The sequence below is a fragment of the Dermacentor variabilis genome, chromosome 9, assembly GCF_050947875.1.
Source record: "Dermacentor variabilis isolate Ectoservices chromosome 9, ASM5094787v1, whole genome shotgun sequence".
In the NCBI taxonomy this organism is placed as follows: domain Eukaryota; kingdom Metazoa; phylum Arthropoda; class Arachnida; order Ixodida; family Ixodidae; genus Dermacentor; species Dermacentor variabilis.
In genome coordinates this window covers 74,007,482-74,029,427 of record NC_134576.1, presented here as the reverse complement: position 1 = coordinate 74,029,427, position 21,946 = coordinate 74,007,482, and the positions used below count along the sequence as shown (strand labels likewise).

The window sequence follows — 21,946 nt, the reverse complement described above, 5'->3', positions numbered from 1 at the left end:
AAAAAGGTGGCTTTGCGCCGACCCTCATTTTCAAGAAAAATCGCATTACGTGAACGCCACCGTGTAGGTGCGATGTTGTGATACTTGCAGTGACCCAAGTTGACGCCAAAAAAGGTTCATTGATGAGTGGCAGATTCCCGTCGGCTCCTGGGGCACACACCCGGCGGTCCCATCATACATACCCAATTGTAATAAACGAGAAGAAAGGGGGTCAACCGAGGGGCCCCAATTTCTATTAATCATATCACAAGAAGCCACAACCATTGACATCCAGGACAACGTAGGGGAAATTACCTGTACTTACCAAATGGATTAAAGAAATGACAAATTAATGGAAATGAAAGTGGATGAAAGAACAACTTGCCGCAGGTGGGGAACGATCCCACGTCCTAGCGTTACGCGTGTCATGCTCTACCAATTCAGCTATCGCGGCGCCGTTTTCCCATCTACCTTCTTGGGTATCTGCGTTTCCTACTAGAACCCTGGAAGTGTTAGCCAGCGCCACCACTCACAAACCTTGGCGGCGGATGTGGAACATCCTTTCTGCCGCAGGCGTCACGAGTACTTGATCATTTTGGGTGAAGGCAACTGGTCAATAAGCCTACGCATGCTACCCGAAGGCATTACAAGAGGAAGCTTTAATTCGGCCTCTCCTGTCAATATACATGGGAATGGAGAAATGGTTTTTGTTGGCAGTCATTGCACCGATGTTGAATATGTTTATTGCACTTGAAACAGAAGGTTAACATCTAATGATTGTAGAAAGCAGATTTTTTTATTTAGACAGCAATTTTTCTTTTCAGAATAGTGGGAAATTGCAAAATTAAAGAAAAGAAAACTCAAGTGTCAAGTTTACAACATAGCGACAAAAACGCTACGCAATTCTGTAAACAGCCCCTAATAATAGACCAGAAGTGGGCAAAGTTGGTGCGTGATACCCAGTTTCTAAATGTACCACTAATTTGTGAGTAAGATCTTTCCAAAATTTCATAAACATTGTAACATAGAATCTAACGCAAGGCGTCATTTATATAACAAGTTTATCTCTACATGATGTATTTACAGAACTGCGCTAAATGTTTTTGGTACACAACTACAGATTGCAAAAAGAATAATTTAAATAAAGCCATGGAAAGAAAGCTCTTCGTCCCTGCCCCTATCCAGGGACACATCGTTAGCGTTGCCTTTCGCCGCAGAGCTGAAAGATGGCGCCACCATTCCGTTGCAGCGGCATCGACATGCTTCGACTGACGTTCTTCAAGAAGAATATAAATTATTCTGGCCAAAACTGGTAGGCAATGCGCGCAACGGTGGTAATATTAAACTCAACTTGATGCAAAATGATACCTTTGTGTGAAATTTGAGCGGAGAGAGGCCATTAGTTTAGCAAGAAGAGCAGTGTATACGTGGCGAGGTTATTGATGCAACACAAGGCATGTGCCAGGTTATAGACGGTGTCTTTTGTTCTTAGACCATACAGATTTTTTTTTATTAAAAATGCTATAAGCGCAGCGAACGGGACGTTTTTGCAAAGGAGTTCCTAGGCCTGGTGGACACACCATGACGCTAATAAACTGAGCTTTAGAAGTCTAATTATAAAAAATAATAATTAAAATCATTTTCGTAGAGATTAGGGGCAGTTGTTTAAATGGCATAGGGAAGGAGTCACATTTTAATGCACCCATATTTTTTCATTCAAATATCACGATCTCCTTTCTGTAAATAAGAGAAGTGCGAGTTTTCTTAATTTTTTTTATTTCGACCTCCCAGTGGTGAAGCGGAAAGACTCAGACTGAGCCACTGGTCTCTACTAGAACAAAGTTGTTGCTTTCTACTGCTACATTCGTTCGGCTTTTCTCAAAATTCTATTTCGGCTGCCCAATTATAGGCTTCGATCAAGCTATAGTTGAAGAAAACAAGACGACGTCAGCGTCCTCCAGTAAGTTTCACGAGGTGAGCAATAGAAGACAAATGAAAAAGAAGCAGACGCGTTCAATCGTACTCATTACATGTAAAACAAAACAAAAAGGACTCATTCAGTGCCATCATTCTTTTTCTAACGAGCACCAATGCGACCTCTCTGATGGTAAGCTTAGAGCAGCTCACTCTTTTTGTTTGTTTTTAACACATACATATCTCTTTCCGCAAATCCGAAGGGAACGTGTAGAACACGAAGAAGCCGCAGACGCCAGCTGCATCCAGAAAACAGTCTAAAAGTTATACGGTTGTTTTTACACGCATTCTACTGGCATAATCGGGTGCCAAAATTTTCCTGTAATTATGGCAGTGAACTAACTGCATGTGGGTTTTCTTCTTATAATACTTCTTGTGAAATGGAAAGGCAGTCTGTAAAAAATGACATTTTTTTTAGTATACTGAACATATTTGAACGTATATTTTACAGAAAAGGCAAAAACTTGTGCAAATCTTACGGTTATGTGGTGCTTAAAAAAAAAAGAGAGCCTCTCTTACGCTGTAACTGGTTTTCTTGTAATTTGCACCTCTTTCCATGGAAAATTCGCAACTGTTTTTCTTCATTTAAAGTGTACATTCATAACGTGTATCTAAAAAAAAAAAATTAAACTAACTGAGATGTATCGCAATGGAGACTACGTTATCTAGGGGAAAAAATCCTATATTTCTATTTTATTCACTTGTGTTGAATATTACAGTAGAAGAGGAAGCAGGAAAGTTTAGCAGATTGCATGAACTTCTTTCCTTCGCCAGCATCTCGACCTGCTCTCCAATGCCCTCGGAGTCGCCGAACGGCTCCTGTTCTGGCATTGAATCACAGCGATCCCGCTCCTGTTCGCTCATTGGAACGCTCTTGAAAGAGCGCTTTGGGGACGCTTTTGAGCGCTCGCTAGCCTGGCAGATTTATTTTACCCTGGCCTCCATAAACCACAATTTACCACCTGCCGAGCGCCCCGTGCAAATCTTTCCCACTGTTTGTGGAGCTTCCCCACGACCACGGCGGTAGAGCCTGCTCCCAACCCTTGCTTTTCCTCGTGGGAGGCCACTCTTCGGGCCACTTGCTCGGATGACTAGCTCTTGCTGGTGGACCGTGCTTGCCTAGAGATGTCGGCTAGGGGGCTACCGTACGTGTAGGGGCCCAACCACGTTTAAACAGATCCGTTAAAGTTTCATCCATCCATCCATCCTAGCCTGGCGCACAGCGCTCGTGCTGGCGGCGGAAGGCAGAACGTAGCGTTCACTGTGCGTCCGCTTCGTTTCGTCGCGCTCACACGTCGAGCTCTTGCAAGCCAGCGAGTTCCGGGTCTGTGGAAAATCCTAGCTCTTTGACTTACTGCGCGCGAATCGCGCATGCGCCGTCGATAGCGGGACAGGAGGCACGAAGGCGCCTACGGCGACGGTGCAAACGCGCGCCGAGCGTCCGTATAGTTGTAACAAAAATAGACTACTTTCTTGCGTTTATGTGTGCCGTTCCTGTTTTGCCATCAGCGTCATCAAGTGTGTATGGCCCACAAAAGCTCGCTGCGGCAGTACGAAAATATGACACAGCTGCGCATACGACGAATAAGCTGTACGAGCTGTATAGTAACATTAGCCTCCGCAATGGCAGACTCTGGAGAAGATTATACTTATCCAGTATTTGGGTAAACGCAGGTAGACGGGGCCGAGGCGTAAACGTGAGCGGGCAGAGCGGCCTGGATGGTGCATGCCACTTGGTGGCGCAGCGCTCGAACAGACCAAAAACAGCTAATACTGCAGTAAGCAAGTGTACGTTATTATGCTGCGGGTGTAAATTTTTGCAGCAACCCGATTGCGCGAGTGCCGAAAATTTACACCAGCAGAAACCCGAATACCGCACAAGCGAAACCTCTTTTTGCGTTCTTGGGCGAAATACCCTCTATTCTCGGTGAGCACCCTGGTTGGAATTAATTATCATCATCGTTATCTGGGACTCCAACACATGTATAGCTGTCACGCACCACATATCCATTTGCGAAGAATCATCGGAACGCCACGGCTGCGAAAACATTCTCCACAAGCATGACCGCGAGCGCGTCCCTCTGGAACGCGCGTTGCCAGGCTACGAGTTAGCTGCGTGGGACCAACTCATTGTGAGGCGAGCTTCGGGAACGCTACTGGCGTGCACGACACACGCAAAGAGGCCATAGCGCCGGCGCGCGCTTCGCCGCAGTCGCAGGAATCTGCAAGCCAAGGGAAGCTGGCTACTTCGTGCGTTCGCGACAACGTAGCCCGCGACGGCAGGTGTTGCTTGGACACTGGCCAGCCGAGGTCCTGCTCTTCTACTCCCATGGACGGTAAGCGTCTATAGGCGAAGGTTCTTCGTTACTTGTTTTGATTGCAGTCCCGTATACGTTGGTAACGAAGAAGCAGTGGCTGCTCCCGGAGGCGTGGCGTTACAGAAACGCTTCTTAGATCAAGGAGACGTAATTGTGTACGTGAAAGCTTTTCGGTGCGTCATTCTTTAGCGTTTACCGCAGCTACGGCGGATTCTGGCAAATCTGGTTTTAATCTCTTCGATTTGACTTCCCGAAATGCCCGTGCACTGCCGGAGACTCTGCTTTCAGCCAATGAGCGTTGGCGTACCCATGGTTCTCGGGCAGGCCGGGACGACCAAGTAGCGTTAGCGGTGCATGAATCGACGCCCCGATATCCACACCCTGTAAGAACTATATCGGCATCCGCCGAAGCATCGTGGTACCCCCTCCCCCCCGTACACGCATTAAGACGCATCGCGCCAGTCCCGGGCTGCCGCCGCCTCGAATGAATCAGAGAGACGTTGACAGCCACAGACCCCTGGGTAGGACCAATGTTCAGACCAACAGGATCACGTATATAGCATCGGCGGGATATTACAGGGACATTATGGACCGAATTGATGAAACGTTGGCGAAAGAGCTAGTTCCTACGGTCAAAGTGTTCGATAAGGAGCTGCACGCGTTTCCGACAAGCACTCGGTGTTTGCGAAGTTCTATAAACGATCGACTAACATTTTTTCAGTAGCGCGGCTTTGCGCACATTGCCCTCAGGTTGCTTCGATCTCCTCCTCGCCCGCTGCTCCAAACAGGGTGCAGACAACCGCCTCGTCTGCTACGGCGTCCGTCATTCGTATACGCCCACTGCGAGGGACGCGTATTCGAACCCACGGCCTTTGGTGTTAATTAAAGCGAAGTTAATTTAGGTGCAGCGAATTAAGGTAGAGTTATTTAGGCACTAGAACCCACGACCTTTGCTGGGCACCTATTGGCTCTCGCCGCAGTCCACTTCTGCTAACATGGCGGCACCCAGGGCCGCGGCCTATGACGTTGCCTCCGAGATTTAAGTTTGTTTACGCTACGACGCTGGGCTGCCCCCGCGGCGAACGTTATGCAGCAGTGGGCACTGACGCGCATTTGGTGGTAGGAGCGCGCGTCACTTGCATTGTGGTGTATCCGAGACACGTGAAGCAACTTGAAATGCTTCAAGAAACGCCTGTGCTACGTTGCGCAAGGGTTGTGTGCAGGCCTTTGACAACGCCGCGCCTCGCTGCCGAAAGCCGCATCGCTCCGTTTTCAACGACGCTGAAAAAGCGTTCATGCGGAACGCGGACACGCGCCACATCGAAAAGCAAGAAGACGCCGGCGGCATGATCGTGGAGCCATGTGTTGAGGCCGCAGCAATAATGACGACACAGTAAGCTTTGGTTGCAGTTCAGAGTGCATATTTCTGAGAACGCTAGTGCGATCGGGTAAGACTTAACGCCACATACGTTACACGGTGCGCGCACTTGTCCAAAATATTTCGACGCCACACAGAGTTACTGAGTGCATGCCATACGGAATGAGATGCGCGATATATTAGCAGATATGCGTCCATAAGCCTTTCAAAGCACGCTTCAAACCGTAAACACATTCCTGCTGCCGCGCGTGCGGCTTAGCTCTGTCACCCCCCCCCCCCCCCTATTTTCCATGGGATATGATTTTCTTATACCCACTATGCGTGAAGGAAAAGCCCTTGGCCAACACATAATTGTCTCGTCTCTTATTGGAATAAACCGTAGACTAAGCGTGAAACTTGCTAAAACAATGAGCTTGCTACGATTTTGAAATCTGTCTAATGCGGCGAAGCATTTAATGTATTGCAGTGAAGCGAGTGAGAATTTGCGAGCATACGCAGTGTAAGCAACGTGTTATTATAAAAACTGTAAACCTCACTCGGCCACCCTTCTAGCCGTTATTACTATCTCAGGTCATTCCCTGAGGCTTCCGCGCTGACGCACACAGTGTGTTGCAGCGAAGCGAAGAGAGAATTTCTTATAAAAACTGGAAAACCCCACAGGGCCACGGTTGTAGTCTTTATTATTATCTCAGGTGCGCAGCTGAGGCCTTTGTCTGCCGGTATTATTTTTTCGTTTCGCTTGCTATACAATGTCACTGCAGTACATATAAATATTGTGCAGAAGCATTTCGAAGCACGTTCATCATCATGAAATCCGTTTCTTTTTGTACGTCTTTTTATAAGCCTTTTGATGCTCTAAATCGGGAAGCAGGCTTGATGGCACAATAACAACATGCAAGTCTGCTGTTGCTCATGAGGACAACGCTCTGCCACGTTATACGTTTGAATGAAAATATTTTCATTTACTGCAGTTCTGCACGCACATATAATGAACTCAAGCTTACTTCAGCATGCTTTGAGAATTAAAAGCAAATTAAGAAGTGCTTCCCTGTTAGTACACTGTTTCTTCTAGGCTAGTTGAGTGATCCCCGAGTTATAAGAGAAAGTGTAGAAACAATATGCTACCCTTAAGTGGATAACCTCTCTACTTGCTTTGTTTTGTCAGGTGGTTTCTCTGAGGTCTCTCAGCGTACCAGATGTGGGTCAAGTATTTCCGCCTGCGCTCGTAACCGCAAGGCATTATAGAATCCTCTACACTTTTTCAGATTATGTGCCTTGTTTTAATAAGCATTGGTTTAAAAAATTGTGTCTAAACAATGCCAATAAAACCAAGACTTGTTCGTATATTTACAAGATGAGGAATTATTTATGAAGATTACACTCCTGTTTCTGCTTCCATTTCATGGACTTTCTTGCGTCATTTGTGATCTGGTGGGCTTCGTTCTTGTTTATTTTAGGGGGGAGGGAGGGGGTTATACGCATTTCATGATGGTGAATGTGCTTTCAAAAGCTTCTCCACAATACTTGCGTGTACTGCGGTGAAATTGTATAGCAAGCGAAAATAAATATACCGGCATACGGAGGCTTCAGGTGCGCATCTGAGATAGTAATAGACTACAACCGTGGCCCAGTAGGGTTGCCAGTTTTTATAACATGTTGCGCGGATGCCTCAGATGAGCATCTAAGATAACAAAGGCTAGAAGCGTGGCCTAGTGAGGCTTGCAGTTTTATAATAACGGGTTGCTTACACTGCATATGCGCGAAAATTCTCAGTCGCTTCACTTACAGCATACAGTTAATGCTTCGCCGCATAACACAAATTCCGCGCGTTGAAGCCATCATGAACTACGTTTTTCCTTTCTTTTTTTCACAACTGAAGATCGTCGCAAGCTCGGTGTTTTAGTAGAGGTTCCCGCTTAGTGTACGCTTCATTCCAATACGAGACGAGACAATTACGTGTTGGCCACGCGCTTTTCCTTCACGCATAGCTGGTATAAGGAAATCATATCCCACGAAAAATGGGGGGCCGGAGTTGGCAGCAGGAAAGTGCTCATGGTTTGCAAAATGCTCTGAAGGCTTATGGATGCACATCTACAAATATATGCGCGCTTTTCATTCCGCGTGGCATGCACTCAGTCGCTCTGTGTGGCGTCGAATTATTTTGGAGAAGTGGGCGCTCCGCGTAACGCATTAAGCGTTAAGTCTTACCTGATCGTACTGGCGTTCTCGGAAATATGCACTTTGAACTGGAACAAAAACTTACTGTGTCGTCGTTATTGTTGTGGCCTCAACACATGATGATGATTATGATGATGATGATGATGATGATGAATCACCAATTAATGGCACAAACCCACTTGGAGGGATAAGCCATGAATCCGGTGGCAATATGATTGAAAAATAAAATAAATTAGTTAATAAATAAGTAAGTAACACAAAAGGAAAATAAATGAATAATATAAAATGAGAAAAACTATTATTAATGAGGCAAATTAGTGCCTAATACGATAGTCAGCCTTGCCTTGATAGGGGTAGTAGCAAGAACTTATTGCTGAAATACATAAAGTAAACGATATACTTAAACATGAGCAAGTTAAACTTTGAGTAATAATATTAATAATAATTTAACTGTGAATCTATGTTCTTACTTTCTGAATTTTCCAAAATGAAGTAGAAGAAAATCAAATATGGAAGCTACGAAATATTAATAAGGCATTCTTTTTCTGTCACATGGGAAATTAGGAATGGCAAGGCAAACGTTCCTATGGCTGTATCCTAAGACAGTTGCTTCAAAGGAGAGTAAAACAGTACTGCTTAAAGGCAGTCCTAGATTTCGAAGCGGAATTTCTAGACACCGTTTTCGACGAGTAGAAAACAGCCGACGCCACGACGATGAATTCAGACTCATTGCAGAGGAAGCATAAAGGGGATACCGCCTGACCACATCTGTGTAAGCAGAAATTAAGTGGTGGAATACGGCAGCGCAGCCTTGTAAATGATACTTCGAATTGCCGGTTAGGACAGCATTGTCGGTTCCAAGAATAATTTAGACGCATGAAATGTCTAGATTTTGCTAATGACAGGCCTTTACTTTTTTGTCTTCGGTCAAAGAAAACCGCCTATATCTGGCTGCAGTGATGTGCGCATGCAGTTACCCGCAGCACAGATATCACCGGACCTGTTAAAGAAACTCTAAACTGTCAAGTGTCATTGGAGCGATTTACACTCATAAGCACCTCCTCCCTATAAAAGGTAAATTGTTACTTCACAATTCATTGTTCTGTTCCCATCTAAATTATTGTCATTTGGTCTGGGGGAAATATCGCTCACGAATCTACGAAAATTACAAGTTCAGCAGAAAAGAATGCTCAGAATAATATACAGTGTAGCACATGACACCCATCTAAACCGCTCTTTATGAAAGACAACATAATGCCGATTCATGATCTGTACGCATACCGCCTAATTGCTAAATACATTACCGAGCTCAAAAACAACGTCTCGTTCATTGCAAAACTAGCATCACTGCAGAAAAGAAATATCACGTACGCAACCAGAAACACCGGTATTTGGCCCTGCATTCATTCAGAACAGGTTGCGCACAACATATTCTCAGAAACACTCTTAAATATTTCTTAAACCAGTGCCAAAATTACAATTTAAATCTCCAACGCATTCGGCCGAAAGATTTGCGTCATTTTGTCTCACTTACACGCCAAAGGAGGGCACTTTTTGTTTGAAATGTGTGACGTATGATATTATGCACATCGCTTTGCTTTTTTGGAATTGTACATTCGTGTAAACATTGTCATTTGTTTGTGCATTGTGATATTCCGTTTTGTCTGCGCTCATATGCTTGTACTGTTTGCCTTCTTTTTTTTCTAAACATGTATTTGTATCGGGGAGGCGAGAGCCCGTCAAGCTGGAAATCTAGCTTTTTCTCTCTGCCTCCCACATCCTTGGGATGGAAAATAAAGGAATTTATTATTATTATTATTATTATTATTATTATTATTATTATTATTATTATTATTATAAGCTCGTGCTAAGAAATCGGCTATTCCATGGCTCCACGATCATGCCGCCGCCGTCTTCTTCCTTTTCGACGTGGCGCGTGTCCACGCTCTGCATGAATGTTTTCGCAGCGTGGTTGAAAACGGAGCGACGCGGCTTTCGAGAGGGAGGCGTGGCGTTGTCAAAGGCCTGCACACAACCCCTGCGCAACGTTGCAGAGGCGTTTGTTGAAGCATTTCAAGTTGCTTCACGTGCCTCGGATACACCTCAATGCAAGTGACGCGCGCTCCTATCACCAAATGGACGTCAGTTCCCACTTGCTGCATCGCGTTCACCGCGGCGGCAGCTCGGCGTCGGAGCGTAGACAAACTTTAATCTCGGAGGCAACGTTGGAGGCCGCGGCCCTGGGTGCCGCCATGCTAGCGGAAGTGGGCTGTGGCGAGAGCCAATAGGCGCGCAGCTCTGTCCACTCCCCCCCCCCCCCCCCCCCCCGCGGCACCTGAGCATATGTTTTCAGGGCAGGTGGTTAGTACCATACGGGCGCACAGATGACCTCAAGTAGTCGTTAAGACACGCTTTACCCTCGCTTTTAATTAAGTACGAGAAATAAAATGCCGTCGGAGATACGTTAACCCGAAATCAAATGCCAAGAATAAGTAATATAACTAAATTACGCAAGAATAAGTAATATTGGAAAGGGGGAAAGAAAGCTCAATTTATTTTTATTCCGCATTAATTGCTGTGTGTTACAGACATTCGCACTCAGTGTATTTCTGATCCCACGGAACCCGATAACGTGCGTCTTGGGTATGTTGACAGCAGCGTTAATTTTTAACTGTATGTATAATGTAGGAGGTACCCTGTTAACCGTATTATATGCGCATGTTAGGTGTATCGATGGCATATTGTCATTTATCTTTCTCTGTAACTGCATTGTAATTACATATGTTAAAATATGAGTGTTTTTATGTTGTACGCCCACTGCAGACGTACCCATGCCGTGTGAGGGCCCTTCAGGCACATTCAGCAGTATGTATGTAGCAGCTTTTCGCCTTGATGAACTCCGAACGAACTAGCTAAAAAACAAAAGCATTGTGTATTTGGTATACACGACGCAAGAGCCGACGTAGATAAGAGAGTGGTGTAGCAGATTAACACGAACTATATTTTCCTAGCGCAAGCGTCTGCGTTTGCAAGCGACGCAGCTTCTAATCGCACCGACGCTGGTAGCGCTTTGAGTTCGCCTCGTTCTCTGTAGTAGAGGCGAATCCGTTCACATTTACACTCTAAGAAAAATACCGGGAAAAACGGAAGTAACTGGGCAGTTAGTCCTAATAAGGGCGCTTTCGTCCCTCAAGGGACTAACTGCATAAATGTGTGTGCCGTATGCAAATTTCGGAGAGTCGAAATCCCTGGTCGGAAACTGAGCAACGGGAGGATGAACGACAACAGTTACTCCCCATGCGCTCCGCTGTTATCGTCCGTGTCGTGCAGTGATGCGGCGAAAACGGTGTTGTCTATAAATCGTGAATAGTTCGAAGTTCGCGCACTGTCTATTGAAGTGCATGCAAAGCAACACTTTGTCTCTTCGTGAGAAAAATGCGTGAAATTTGCAAGGTGGAATGTGAAGAGCCATATATAGATAGAGGTCTCGCAGTGTCATGCTTGTTTTGGATCGAGTGTCGAGGCGAACGCGCCGAAGCGCAGCGTTTCGCGGCCGTCTCGGTGGCCACAGTATTCACTAACAAAGACTCTGTAATTGCTATACAGATGGATGCTTTCTGTAAACAGAGCACGCAAACTGTCTTAGCAATAGTTCCAACGCCGGGCGTCGCCAACCCAGCGCCGGCCCGATCCGTCGCTCGTCGCTGTCGCGCACAAAATCGCGCTCATGGGGTTTAACAGCCGTGGACGTTATTCAACTCTCATTTGTAGCTTCATTACTTGGAGCGTGCCTTGCACCTCACAATTGCAGAGGCTTTGGCGAAATGGCAGGTAAGTGCTTTTTTTGTCCGTTGACAAAGTGTCTCGAGCATATTCTAGTATTGTCGTTCGGGCTTGAATGTGAGAGGGCATTGTCGCTGACACATAATAGAGAGCAATCAGCTGAGACTAAGCAACGTGAAGACTGAACAAATATGCGCTAGCGTGCGCGAGAGAAATGCTAATTTTCGAATATTCGACGTGTGTTGCGGTGTACTCCAACCTTAGTTCTGTTATTCTAAGCGCGAGAAAACATCGGCACGAATGAACCCAGTTCCAGCAGTCGCGTCTTGATCTTGGCGCAGAAAGCGGAGTGCGTACACAACTCCAGCACGGAGCGTTTGCGAAGCTAGATTTGACACGTAACAACCACTGCGCGTCTGTTCTGGAGCAAGACGAGCTAAACAACTAATTTACTACAGCGGGAATCAGTTCACGCGTTTTTATGTAGTTGACGCTTTAGTGTGTGTTTTTACGGATGCCGCTGCTGGTTCTTTTTTTTTCTTGTTCTTGCGTTTACGTTTTAGTTCGTTTAACCGAAATTCGCAAGACGGACACGAACCGCGACAATCCACTTCAGCCACCGGATTGCTTCCACCGGTTTTGAAGGGAAGCGGTACAGTCAGTACAGTTTGATGCCGACATCCCCTTCGCGGTTGGGACAATCCATAACGCAGCAGTATCTGCGCTTGTTCTTTTTTGTTCACACTTTTCAGGGAGGAGCTGCCAAGAGGCCGCGGTGAATGCATTGGAAAATCGGAAAAGCGGGCTTTCTGGCGGCTTTCTGAGCGCGCCACGAACGATGGTGAAATGACGGTGAGGGCGTGTGAGGGCCTACTCGCGGGTGTTCACCGCCGCTGTTAGGTGGCGCGACATGTACAGGCAAACTTCCTTGCAAGGGTGCGGGCGAGCGGGCTTGCTGAGCTACAACTTCGTCCGCTTCGCGCAGCGTTCCCATAGGGCCACAGCACCCAAAGCTTGAAGCACCGAACCTGCTATTAAATAAAACCCTGAAAAATAAAAGCATGCTTTGTGGCGCAACCACGAGAGACGATTCGGACGAAGCGACAAAACGAAGGGCGAGGAAACCCTAAGATATCTAGGAGAGAGTGAAAGAATAGAACGAAAGTACGACTGAAAACATCTTAGCGAGAGGAAGGAACCCTTGTTCTCGTAACTTAGCAGTGGAACTTGGGTTATTTGCCTCCCATGCTTTTCCTCCTCCCTGCGCCTCAACGGCCTTTACTACTCGGGGCACACGTGATAGCTATTCGCCAATAGAATGTCAATGTGATCGCTTGAGGCATTTGAACATTTTTCCCGTCTCGTTCGGTTAGCAGTGCGCGCCGCTTCACAAGTTTTGCCGTCGGCGCCATGTGGGGATTGTAATCGCAGCGGCTGAGCGTCAGCGTTGCAATTTTTTTCGAGCTTTCGATTTGTGCGCGGTGTGTCGCGGGAAGATCAAGCGGAGGCTGTGTTCCACGTCTTGTGGTGGACGCACGCTGTCTGGCGTGCGCGCTCTTGTGTGGCGTGCGGATCGGTGGTCGCTTCGCTTTGTTCGTCGCCATGAAACGTGTCCGCCGACTGTGGAATCGACTGCGCTTTGCCATTGCGGGTACGTATTTCATTATCATTTTGCCCGGTGCCGTGTTTGCTGACGGTTCGCCTTCATCAGTACTATTCCTAGGGCTGCATTATGCAACGATTTCTTTGGAAATTCATTATTACGCCGCAGAAGCGGGAGTTAGGCGGCGGTTTTCTGGTGGTTCCTCTATGATGGCCGGCGTGCGATGACGTGGTGGATGTCAAATGTAAATGCAACGCAGCGAGTGTCGGATTCCTGAATTTGCTTTGAAACGTAATAATAATATAAAGGTTACCGCGTATATCGAATTCGAATGCACAAGAAATATATATATATATATATATATATATATATATATATATATGCGCTTTTTTACCAGTAATCTTGTTGTTTATAACGTCGCCTTAAGCCGGTTCACGTGTGAGCCGGCATGTACGTACGGCTGCGGCCGTGAACACTGACTTCGTGAAGCGGTTACGCAGACTACGTGGAGGCCGTAAGGAATAATTTGCTTTAATTGCTATTTGCTGATGATAGTAACATGAAAATTACCTTGTGTATACCTCAGTCGTTATGCGGCGCTTTTCAACGACAAAAAAAAAAAAGAAACACTTTAAACTTTGTCCGGTGCAGGGCGGAATCATACACCCGCATAATGTATATTGAGAAAATTTTGTCCGCATACATATTCACACGCGCGCCACGTGCGGACTTGGTGGCGGCGGCGCCAGATGGCGCAGCGTGTCACGAGGGCATTGGGAGCCTTCGTACGCGTATGCATACATGGCTCATACTTAGACACGTTTCGGCGGCGGCAAAACGATGTGTTGTGACACTGCTTCAATGCTACGCGCATTAACGTCGACATTCATCATGAGATGGGCCATTCCGCCGTAATTTTCGTCCGCCGTGATTAACTCAGGCTATATAGTTAGTGTAACGCTCTCTGCACAGGGAGCCGTATACAGTAACTCTGAGACTTAGCTCGGGTGGCCTCCGCGTGACCGTTATCGCGCGAGTCAGCCATCGGTGCTTTGCATTGGAACTGGAACTTCTGTTGTCTCCTGTAGTCATACTTTGATTGGTTATGAATGAGCGCTCTGACAAGTAATATATTCTTGCACGTGATGTTTTAAGGCGAAAGCCTTTCTAGGCTCATGCTGAAGTTTCTGTCAGCAGACCTGATCGCCGGAGTGTCCGCAGAAACGTCATCAGGTCATATGAAGGCCGATTAAGGAATGAAAAATGATGAATGAAAAGTGACAGTTAGTGAATGATAACGTTATAGTAGAGATTGGTAGAGATTAATAATGACTAGCTAATAACGAGGCTAATAATAGATAATAGATAAGGCTAATAATGAGTACTAATGATTTGTAATGACTACTAATGACTCCGAAATTACCAATATGTCTAACGCCAGTTTGTAATAACCACAATGACTACTAATGACTTGTAATGACTACGAAATGACCAGTATGCCTAACAACGGCTCGTAATGACCACAATTGATTACAAATGCCAAAAAATGCTTAATTGTGAACAGTAATAACTAAAAGAATGAAAAGAAAGAGAAGAGGCAAAGAGAAAAAGGCGAATGATAAGAGGAGGAAGAGTAGCCTTTCGCCGTTCACCTCTTAAGAGAGATCTTAAAGAGACCCTGTAATTTTTTTCTCTAGGTTTCGTTCTTCTTTTTTTTCTTTTTTTTTTTTGCGGCGCACAGTGCTAAGACATGCATATAGTGTGTGAACATTCAGGGTTGCTTTATTTTTTTAATTAGCTGTGCTTCTTTGTGTGAAGTAACTTGGTTGAATGTGTAGAAGTATACTAAACGCAGGTATCACTTTGTTTTTGTATAGCGGGAAAATGGTCATTATGCAACATAGGGTATAAAGTTGTATATCGCGTACACGTACTGTCGTGAGCAGTAGTATAAGCAAGAAGACGCGAAGACGTGACAAATAGCCTCGAAACCGAGTTAGCGCTATACGCGGATGGCGTTCTAGAAATCAGAGGGGAGAGGGGGGGGGGGTTCTACCGCCAACTGTTTGCACGCCCGCCTCGCTAGCGTTGCTACGAAACGGCAGCTGATTGCGTTTCACCGGTCGCTAGCGATGATAAGGCGTTAGAGGGCGCAGAGCGGGGCAATGTGTTGCTTGCAGTTCTGCTCAAAATACCCCTCTCTCTCTATGACACGCACGGAACGTCTGGCGGGGATACTGGCTTGATACGATAGCGCCTGTAATAGCGTTCACGCGCAGGAGAAAGAAGTATTGTTCTTTATGCCTATTTCGCTGTATCTTTGTTCTCGGGGACCGAGAGAAGTTGCACCCAGCAGCCAGCTAGAAAGCTGTTATTGGTCGCCTGCGTCACGGTAACAAATTTTGAATGCACACACACACAAAAAAAGCCCCTTATATCGGCATTAGCTTACCCTTGCGCGTTTGGTGGGCTAATAACGGGTGATGGCTCCGCCGGCTTGAATGACGGCCTCCATTCTTTTTGGCAGAGACCCGTAGAGAACCTCGACAAAGGCTGTGTCACCTTCAAGACGTTTCCACTGTTCTTGTATAGGTTCCCACAGTTCATCAGCAGTCGCCAAGTGCAAGGGAAAAAAAATTAAATTATGGGGTTTTGCGTGCTAAAACCACTTTCTGATTATGAGGCACGCCGTAGTGGAGGACTCGAAATTTTGACCACCTGAGGTTCTTTAACGTGCACCTAAATGTAAACACACGGGTGTTTTCGCATTTCGCCTCCATTGAAATGCGGCCGCCGTGGCCGGGCCAAGTGTAAGGAGTGCGTGGAAGTCCAAAGAGAGCCTTCATACGTGCCTAAACATACTCTATTATGTTCATGTCTGTACCCTTCGTGCACCACTCAAGGCGCATTACCCCTCGTTCATGTAAAAGGCGTGTCACGACCTTTGCTGTACACAGGAGACAAGTCCTGTTGGGATAGATTGTACCCATCCGGGTGTGGACCATTCAATGCATATGGGATTATCTCGTGCTCCAGCAATGTTCAATACGCAGCACTCGTAAATCTCCCAGAGATTCTTACAAGTGAACTTGGGCCGTCACGCGAACTAGCCGCCCGCACGTTTACTGACGTGCGTCTGCTTGCGGCCACCTCCTTGATGTTCTGCGGACGGAAGCGTGTGTTCTCTATGCGCCACACTCGATCCTGCTGGTCCCAGCGGCTCGAGAAAGTAAGATTCGTCGGTGAAGATGACATATTTCTAATCCGCCACCCTCCAGCTGCAATGATCGACAGCGAACTTCAGGCGAGCAGTTTCGTTGGCCGCTGTGAGAAGGGGCTTCTGAGTGGCGATGCGACTTCCGAGTGCGGCTTCTGAGCAAATGATCACGTGAGCAATGCGATTGCTTGTAAAGAGCAAGCAGATATAGCTGCAGGCGCTTCGACTATGTGCATGACAGTAAACTACATTTAGTGCAAAAACAATTCTGTTATACTGAGCTATGTTTCTGCTGTGGAACACCAGCACCGATTGACAGCTGCAGTTGTGTGATCTGTAATTGCAGTGATGGTTGACGTTTGGCTTACAACTGTGGATGTTGGAATGGGTGCTTCCAATTTGTTGCGACAGTGACGAGACATTTGACAGCTCTGAAGACTGCCTGGGTGCTCATACTAAGGCAGAATGCGTCACTTATTGTCAGCACTGATGATGATCAGACAAGATTTCCCAAACTACGAGGGCAAATAAAAGACATTGCCCCCATTTTTTCAGTCAAATAATAGCTGTAAATGCGAAGTCAATATATTCATGCTCAGCGGTGAACCTTTCTAAGGACCGGCCCGGCCTTAACTGCCGGTAGCTCCGCGGTATGGCGCAGTTGTCAGTAGTTGCAGATGGTGGTTGTGCTTCACACGTCCACGGCGTACGAACAACGAAGTGTGATTCGTTTTCTGTGGAGCAAGGGACGAACGCCTGTTGAAATCCACAGGGAAATGCAGCCCACGTATGGGGAAAGGTGTAGTGCAGAAAGGGTCCAAGCTCAATGGCACATACCCATGTGGGCTCGGGAACATGCAACACCCCTTGAACTATTCGTGTCACACGTGGGAGCCAAAGAGGTTCCAGGTACACGGGTAAGAACAGGTGTTTTTGAAGAAATGTTTCGTATAAAATTTTCAAAAAGGGCGTAAATATTCTCGGTGCCAACCGCGCAAACGCTTTAGTGCCACTGCTCGCGCGTTCGTCGTCGTCCTCGTCTTCCACAGCTGGCTCCATTGTGCCAAAAAATTTCATCATGAGCATTGGCGCGAGCGTCGTCGTCATCCACACGTTGCCCCTCATATCGCCACTATGACCAGGACTAGGACAATAAACATCTACGTACCGTTGTCCGTTCGGGGTCACTGTGTGTCTTGCCCTAAATAGCTTGGCTGGTCATCCGCCCTCACAGAGTTGGATGGCTCATGATTTATTTTTTTTCGGATAAGGGGAGGGTGGCTGCACACTTGACACAAGGGGGGTGTTGAATGACGCAATTTTTTTCGGGGTAAGGCGAGGGGGTGGGGGCGTGCTCATTGTTTGGCGAGGATTTGAGATGGTGCATGCGTATCCGAGTTTAGGTCGCACAGTAGTTTTATAAATAAGTTGCTTTACGGAGGATGGTGCCATAAAAAGCTCATTAGAGAGATCGGACCCCTCGGTATTTGATCGAGCTAGTAGAAGTGACAGTGGAATTTATAATCACACAAGTTGTAGGTGCCTAGAGTTCTGGCGACACTGAAAATAGATTAGTAAGGCTTTGCTGGCGTTCATCGACATCAGCCAGCAAAAGAATGTGGAAGTCCTGTTACGTCCCTCGCATCGATTCCTTGTATTGAAGGATGCATGCCTTCGAAGGAAGGCTGTTTAAACATTATATTTGGGCGTAAGAACAAACCTACTCAAAGGAAGGTTACTAAAATGAAAAACGCGAACTACAACTCAGTTATTGACTCAAAGGGCAGCATAAAAGGCGCAATTTCTGCAATGTTGTGACATACGTTTTCTTTCTTTCAATAATTAACTTGTTACTTGGCATTTTCTCTCTCTCTCTCACTCTCTCTGTGGGTGGGTGTGCGTGCATGTGGCGTGCCCTTCCTTGCGCCCAAAAATAATGTTAGGCAGAATTTACAAACTGGCCTAAGGAGTTGTCTTTATCTTTGCAGCGCGAAAGCTCGAAAGGGAAAGGTAACAGTGAGAGGAAAGGAAAGGCCTCTTCTTCCTCTCACTGTCGTCTTTCATTTTAGTCTTCTTCTTTTTTGCGCTGCAAAGATCATATAACTCAACTTCAACACCAACTCCACCGAGAAGTTATTCAGGAGTCCCCTCCCTTGGGAAGGTTCTTTGGTTTAATTGGAGAAACGAGTAAATTGTTTACAAATTTAAACAAAAGTATCTCGCGCGCGCGCGCCCGTGTGTGTGTGTGTGTGTGAGTGTGTGTGTGTGTGTGTGTGTGTGTGTGTGTACGCTTGCTTGGCTGCTTGCTTGTGTGTATACTTGAAGCACTCGTGCTAACCGAACCGCCGGAAACGTCTGCAGGTGCACCGGCAGCGACCCAGAAACCCATGCATACTACCCCAGGAGCGGATGCGGTGACTCCGGAGGAGGCACCGCAAGGGCCGGTGGACAACCGGCGCGCAGGGAGCGGAGATACCGCCGCCGACGTTTGCGGTCTGGATGGCGCTGCAAGCATCGCTTCCGAAATTAGTGGCTGCGACACGGACGCCGCCACGCACTGCAGCAACGAAAGCGGCGGCGCCCCATCACGAGAGCCGGGTGAGCCCGACGGCACTTCGGTAAGCTACAGCGTGGCCTCCGCGGAAGCTGCCAGCACCGAGTGCTTCGCCAGCACAAGCCGCAGCTCCCCGAGCGTCGGCGCTGGAAGAGCTAGCGCCCTGGGCGTTGCCGACGCTAGCGGCAGCGTCGAGAGCGGCGAGTACGGTGCCACCGGAGACGGCGCAACCGTTGTCGGTGCGAGCTGCGCTACTCAAGCTGCTGCTGCAGTCGGTAATGTGGAGACGGGGGACGCCGGAAGTACCGACACTAGTAAAGCCGACGTTGGTAGAGCTGCCGCCCGCGGTAACGGTGCCGCCGAAGACGTCGCCACTGCAAGTCGCGAGACTGAAGGCGGTGGCGTCGAAACACGCGCGAGCGAGGACGGCGGTACCGGAGAAGCCGGCGCTGGTGTCTCTGCGAGCTGCCCCGCTCGAGTCGACGGTACCGGACGCGGCGGTGCCGAGATGGGAGTCACTGGAAGCGCGACCCCAGGGAATGCCGAGATTGGTGGGGTTATTGGTAACGAGGCTGCTACTGGTGGCGGCACAGGCAGCGCCCGGAACGTCGCCGGCAGGACTGCTGCGGCCCGCGTTGAGCCCCCAGCGGTTCCATCGTCGGTGCACTACGGCGTCTACGTGACTAACATACCGCTGGACGTCGAGGACGACCAGCTGAGGGTGCTCTTCGAGCCTTACGGAAAGGTGCGTCCTCCATGGCACACATCGTGTATATGGTACAGTGAAACCTCGTTATAGCGAAGTCGCGTCCAAAGTACAAATACATTTATTATTTCCGATATTCCTTGTAGGTATATATTGGTTACACGCTGATATTGGCTGGAAACATTTTATATTTAGTTCGTTGTATTGGATATGTTCTGTGTTCGTTATTTTCGAGGTACGTAGCCATGGCTACACGGAAACAAAGACTGATTGACAGAAAATAGGAAAGCATGCTGACCCAACTGTCTAGCGCGCGGCTAACGCCTGGACATCGGTCAGCGGTGTAGGGAAGGAGAAGCGACGTAGCACTGACAGATATACGCACGAAGGAGGACAGAGCTCGGAGCTGGCTGCTCTGTTGGCATAGGTTGCTCCGCTAATACTTAGAACGATCAGTAAGAACGCGGAAAGCGACAGCCCTCGGTGCACCCGCTACGTTGTGGGTGCGAATCTCGCTACCTCGCGCACAGCTGTCAATCCTCGCCGATCGATGAAGTTCGTCAGGCGGTGTGGTTATGCGGTGTGCCTTATCTCCTGCGCGGGCGGACCCACGCGTCCACTGCTTTACAAAGGACGGGCCGCGGTGAACCGGTTTGAAATCGTAATAGCAACTGAGCGATGTATATAGGAAAACAAGGGTGCCGCATGTATATACTCTCGGTACTGCAGCAGCCGGGTAGCTGGCTTTGCCGTCCTTTCGTTGTCTCGAAACTCTTATCACTGGCAGCAGTCCGGCTGTTCAAAATTCTGCCCGATCTCCCGAACGTTTTGCCGAACTGTCGTTAACCAAAGTTAGTTGCCTTTACTACTGTAGGTCTCTCGCGCTACTAAGAACTTCGTAAAGTTGGTTACAAATGGAAATAGCAAACGTAGTTGTTGCTTCCTTTTGTCCGAACTTCTTATGAGTGGCACCCAGATGATGACATATACGATCGTGGTGCTGTTTGCGTCGACGATCTCGGAGGCTGCAGGTCTATTGTGGACGTGTACAGGGTCAACCACTGAGTACTAATGACTCAAGGGCATACTTTACCGATGAGCGTGGATGCATGCTGTGGGGTTCGAAAAATTAGTTGCGCAAGAGTAGTTAGAAGTTGTGCTCTCGGTCTTATATGCTGCACACGCTAGCATGAATATGTGGCAGAGGTAAATGTGTAAAGGGCCTAGCGAAAAACTGTATGATCCATATGAAAAGCCTTTGCTTTAGTGTACGAACCCTAATGGAAATGGCTGATTATTATTAAAACCAGTGCAGTGTGAATCGTGCTTAAATTGGTCGAGCGGCCGGCTATGACTGCACGAGCGTCCGCGCATGCTGGGTTTCAGATCTGTTTCGTAAGTTCACAGTACCGAGCATGCGGCAAACCATTCCTGTAGTCGTATAGTGCGACGTCGGCCTGCACTTCCTTTTGTTTTTTCGCGAAAGATAGTGACCGAATCGGCTGATTGTCTTCACAAGGGAAGTGTGATGCCTATAAAGGCAGTTTTCTTTTTCTTCCCCATTTCGTGGGAAGACTGCATTTTACGACGCGACGCCTGTGGTGTAGGTACCTCCACAAACTAAACACTCTAAAGAATAGAGAGTTTACACCCGTTGGGCTCTATCTTGTCGGCAAACGATATTCGTTGTCTGTTTTGCTTGCGTTCCCTACCTTGTTTCCTACCTTGAAAGCTCTGGGCTCACTACACGTCCTGTAAAGAACGCTACGTCACGTTGATGACGCGCATGCCTCTGTTCGCGACCTGACAGTCCCGTGCGCGCAGCCGTTAAAGAAAGGAAAGGCACGCAATATTGAGGACGATTATTGTTTGGGGACAAGCCCGAATCGGTGCAAACTTTCTTTTTTTTTCGTTCTTTTTTCGTAAGAGAAGATCGGATTGGTTAAATTCCATGCCCAAGTTGAAAGCTGTCATGAACGCTCGCCAGACGTCTCCACCCAAAGGTTGGGGCGAACCTGCTGTGCGCGCGCTGTGTTCGGCAGGTGCTTCGGCTGAAGCTGGTCAGGCGTCCGGAGTACACGAGCTTCCTGTTCGCGTACGTGCTGCTCGACTCGGACGACAACACCAAGCGCGCCATCCACGAGCTGAACGGCACCGTGCTCAACGGGCAGCCCCTCAAGGTGGAGTCCACGTTCGGCCGCACCACGCACATCTTCGGCATCGGTACGCGCCTCTCTCTCTCTCTCTCTCTCTCTC

The 21,946-nt window shown here is 47.7% G+C and overlaps 2 protein-coding genes across 3 annotated transcripts in view; one reads left to right on the top strand and one right to left on the bottom strand.

Moving 5' to 3' along the window:
- LOC142558408 (major facilitator superfamily domain-containing protein 4A-like) overlaps positions 1-21,946 on the bottom strand; it is a 397,460-nt gene that overhangs the window by 318,940 nt on the left and 56,574 nt on the right. The window lies entirely within an intron of this gene.
- LOC142592803 (uncharacterized) overlaps positions 3,942-21,946 on the top strand; it is a 28,987-nt gene continuing 10,982 nt past the window's right edge. The window contains exons 1-3 of one of the 2 annotated variants that reach the window (XM_075704481.1): positions 3,942-4,289; positions 18,792-19,729; positions 21,733-21,913. In XM_075704481.1, coding sequence (XP_075560596.1) covers positions 4,283-4,289; positions 18,792-19,729; positions 21,733-21,913 — 1,126 coding nt within the window. In that variant the 5' untranslated portion in view covers positions 3,942-4,282. Of the gene's footprint in view, positions 4,290-13,172; positions 13,262-18,791; positions 19,730-21,732; positions 21,914-21,946 lie in introns of those variants that run through there. The other variant, XM_075704480.1, reaches the window with a different exon arrangement.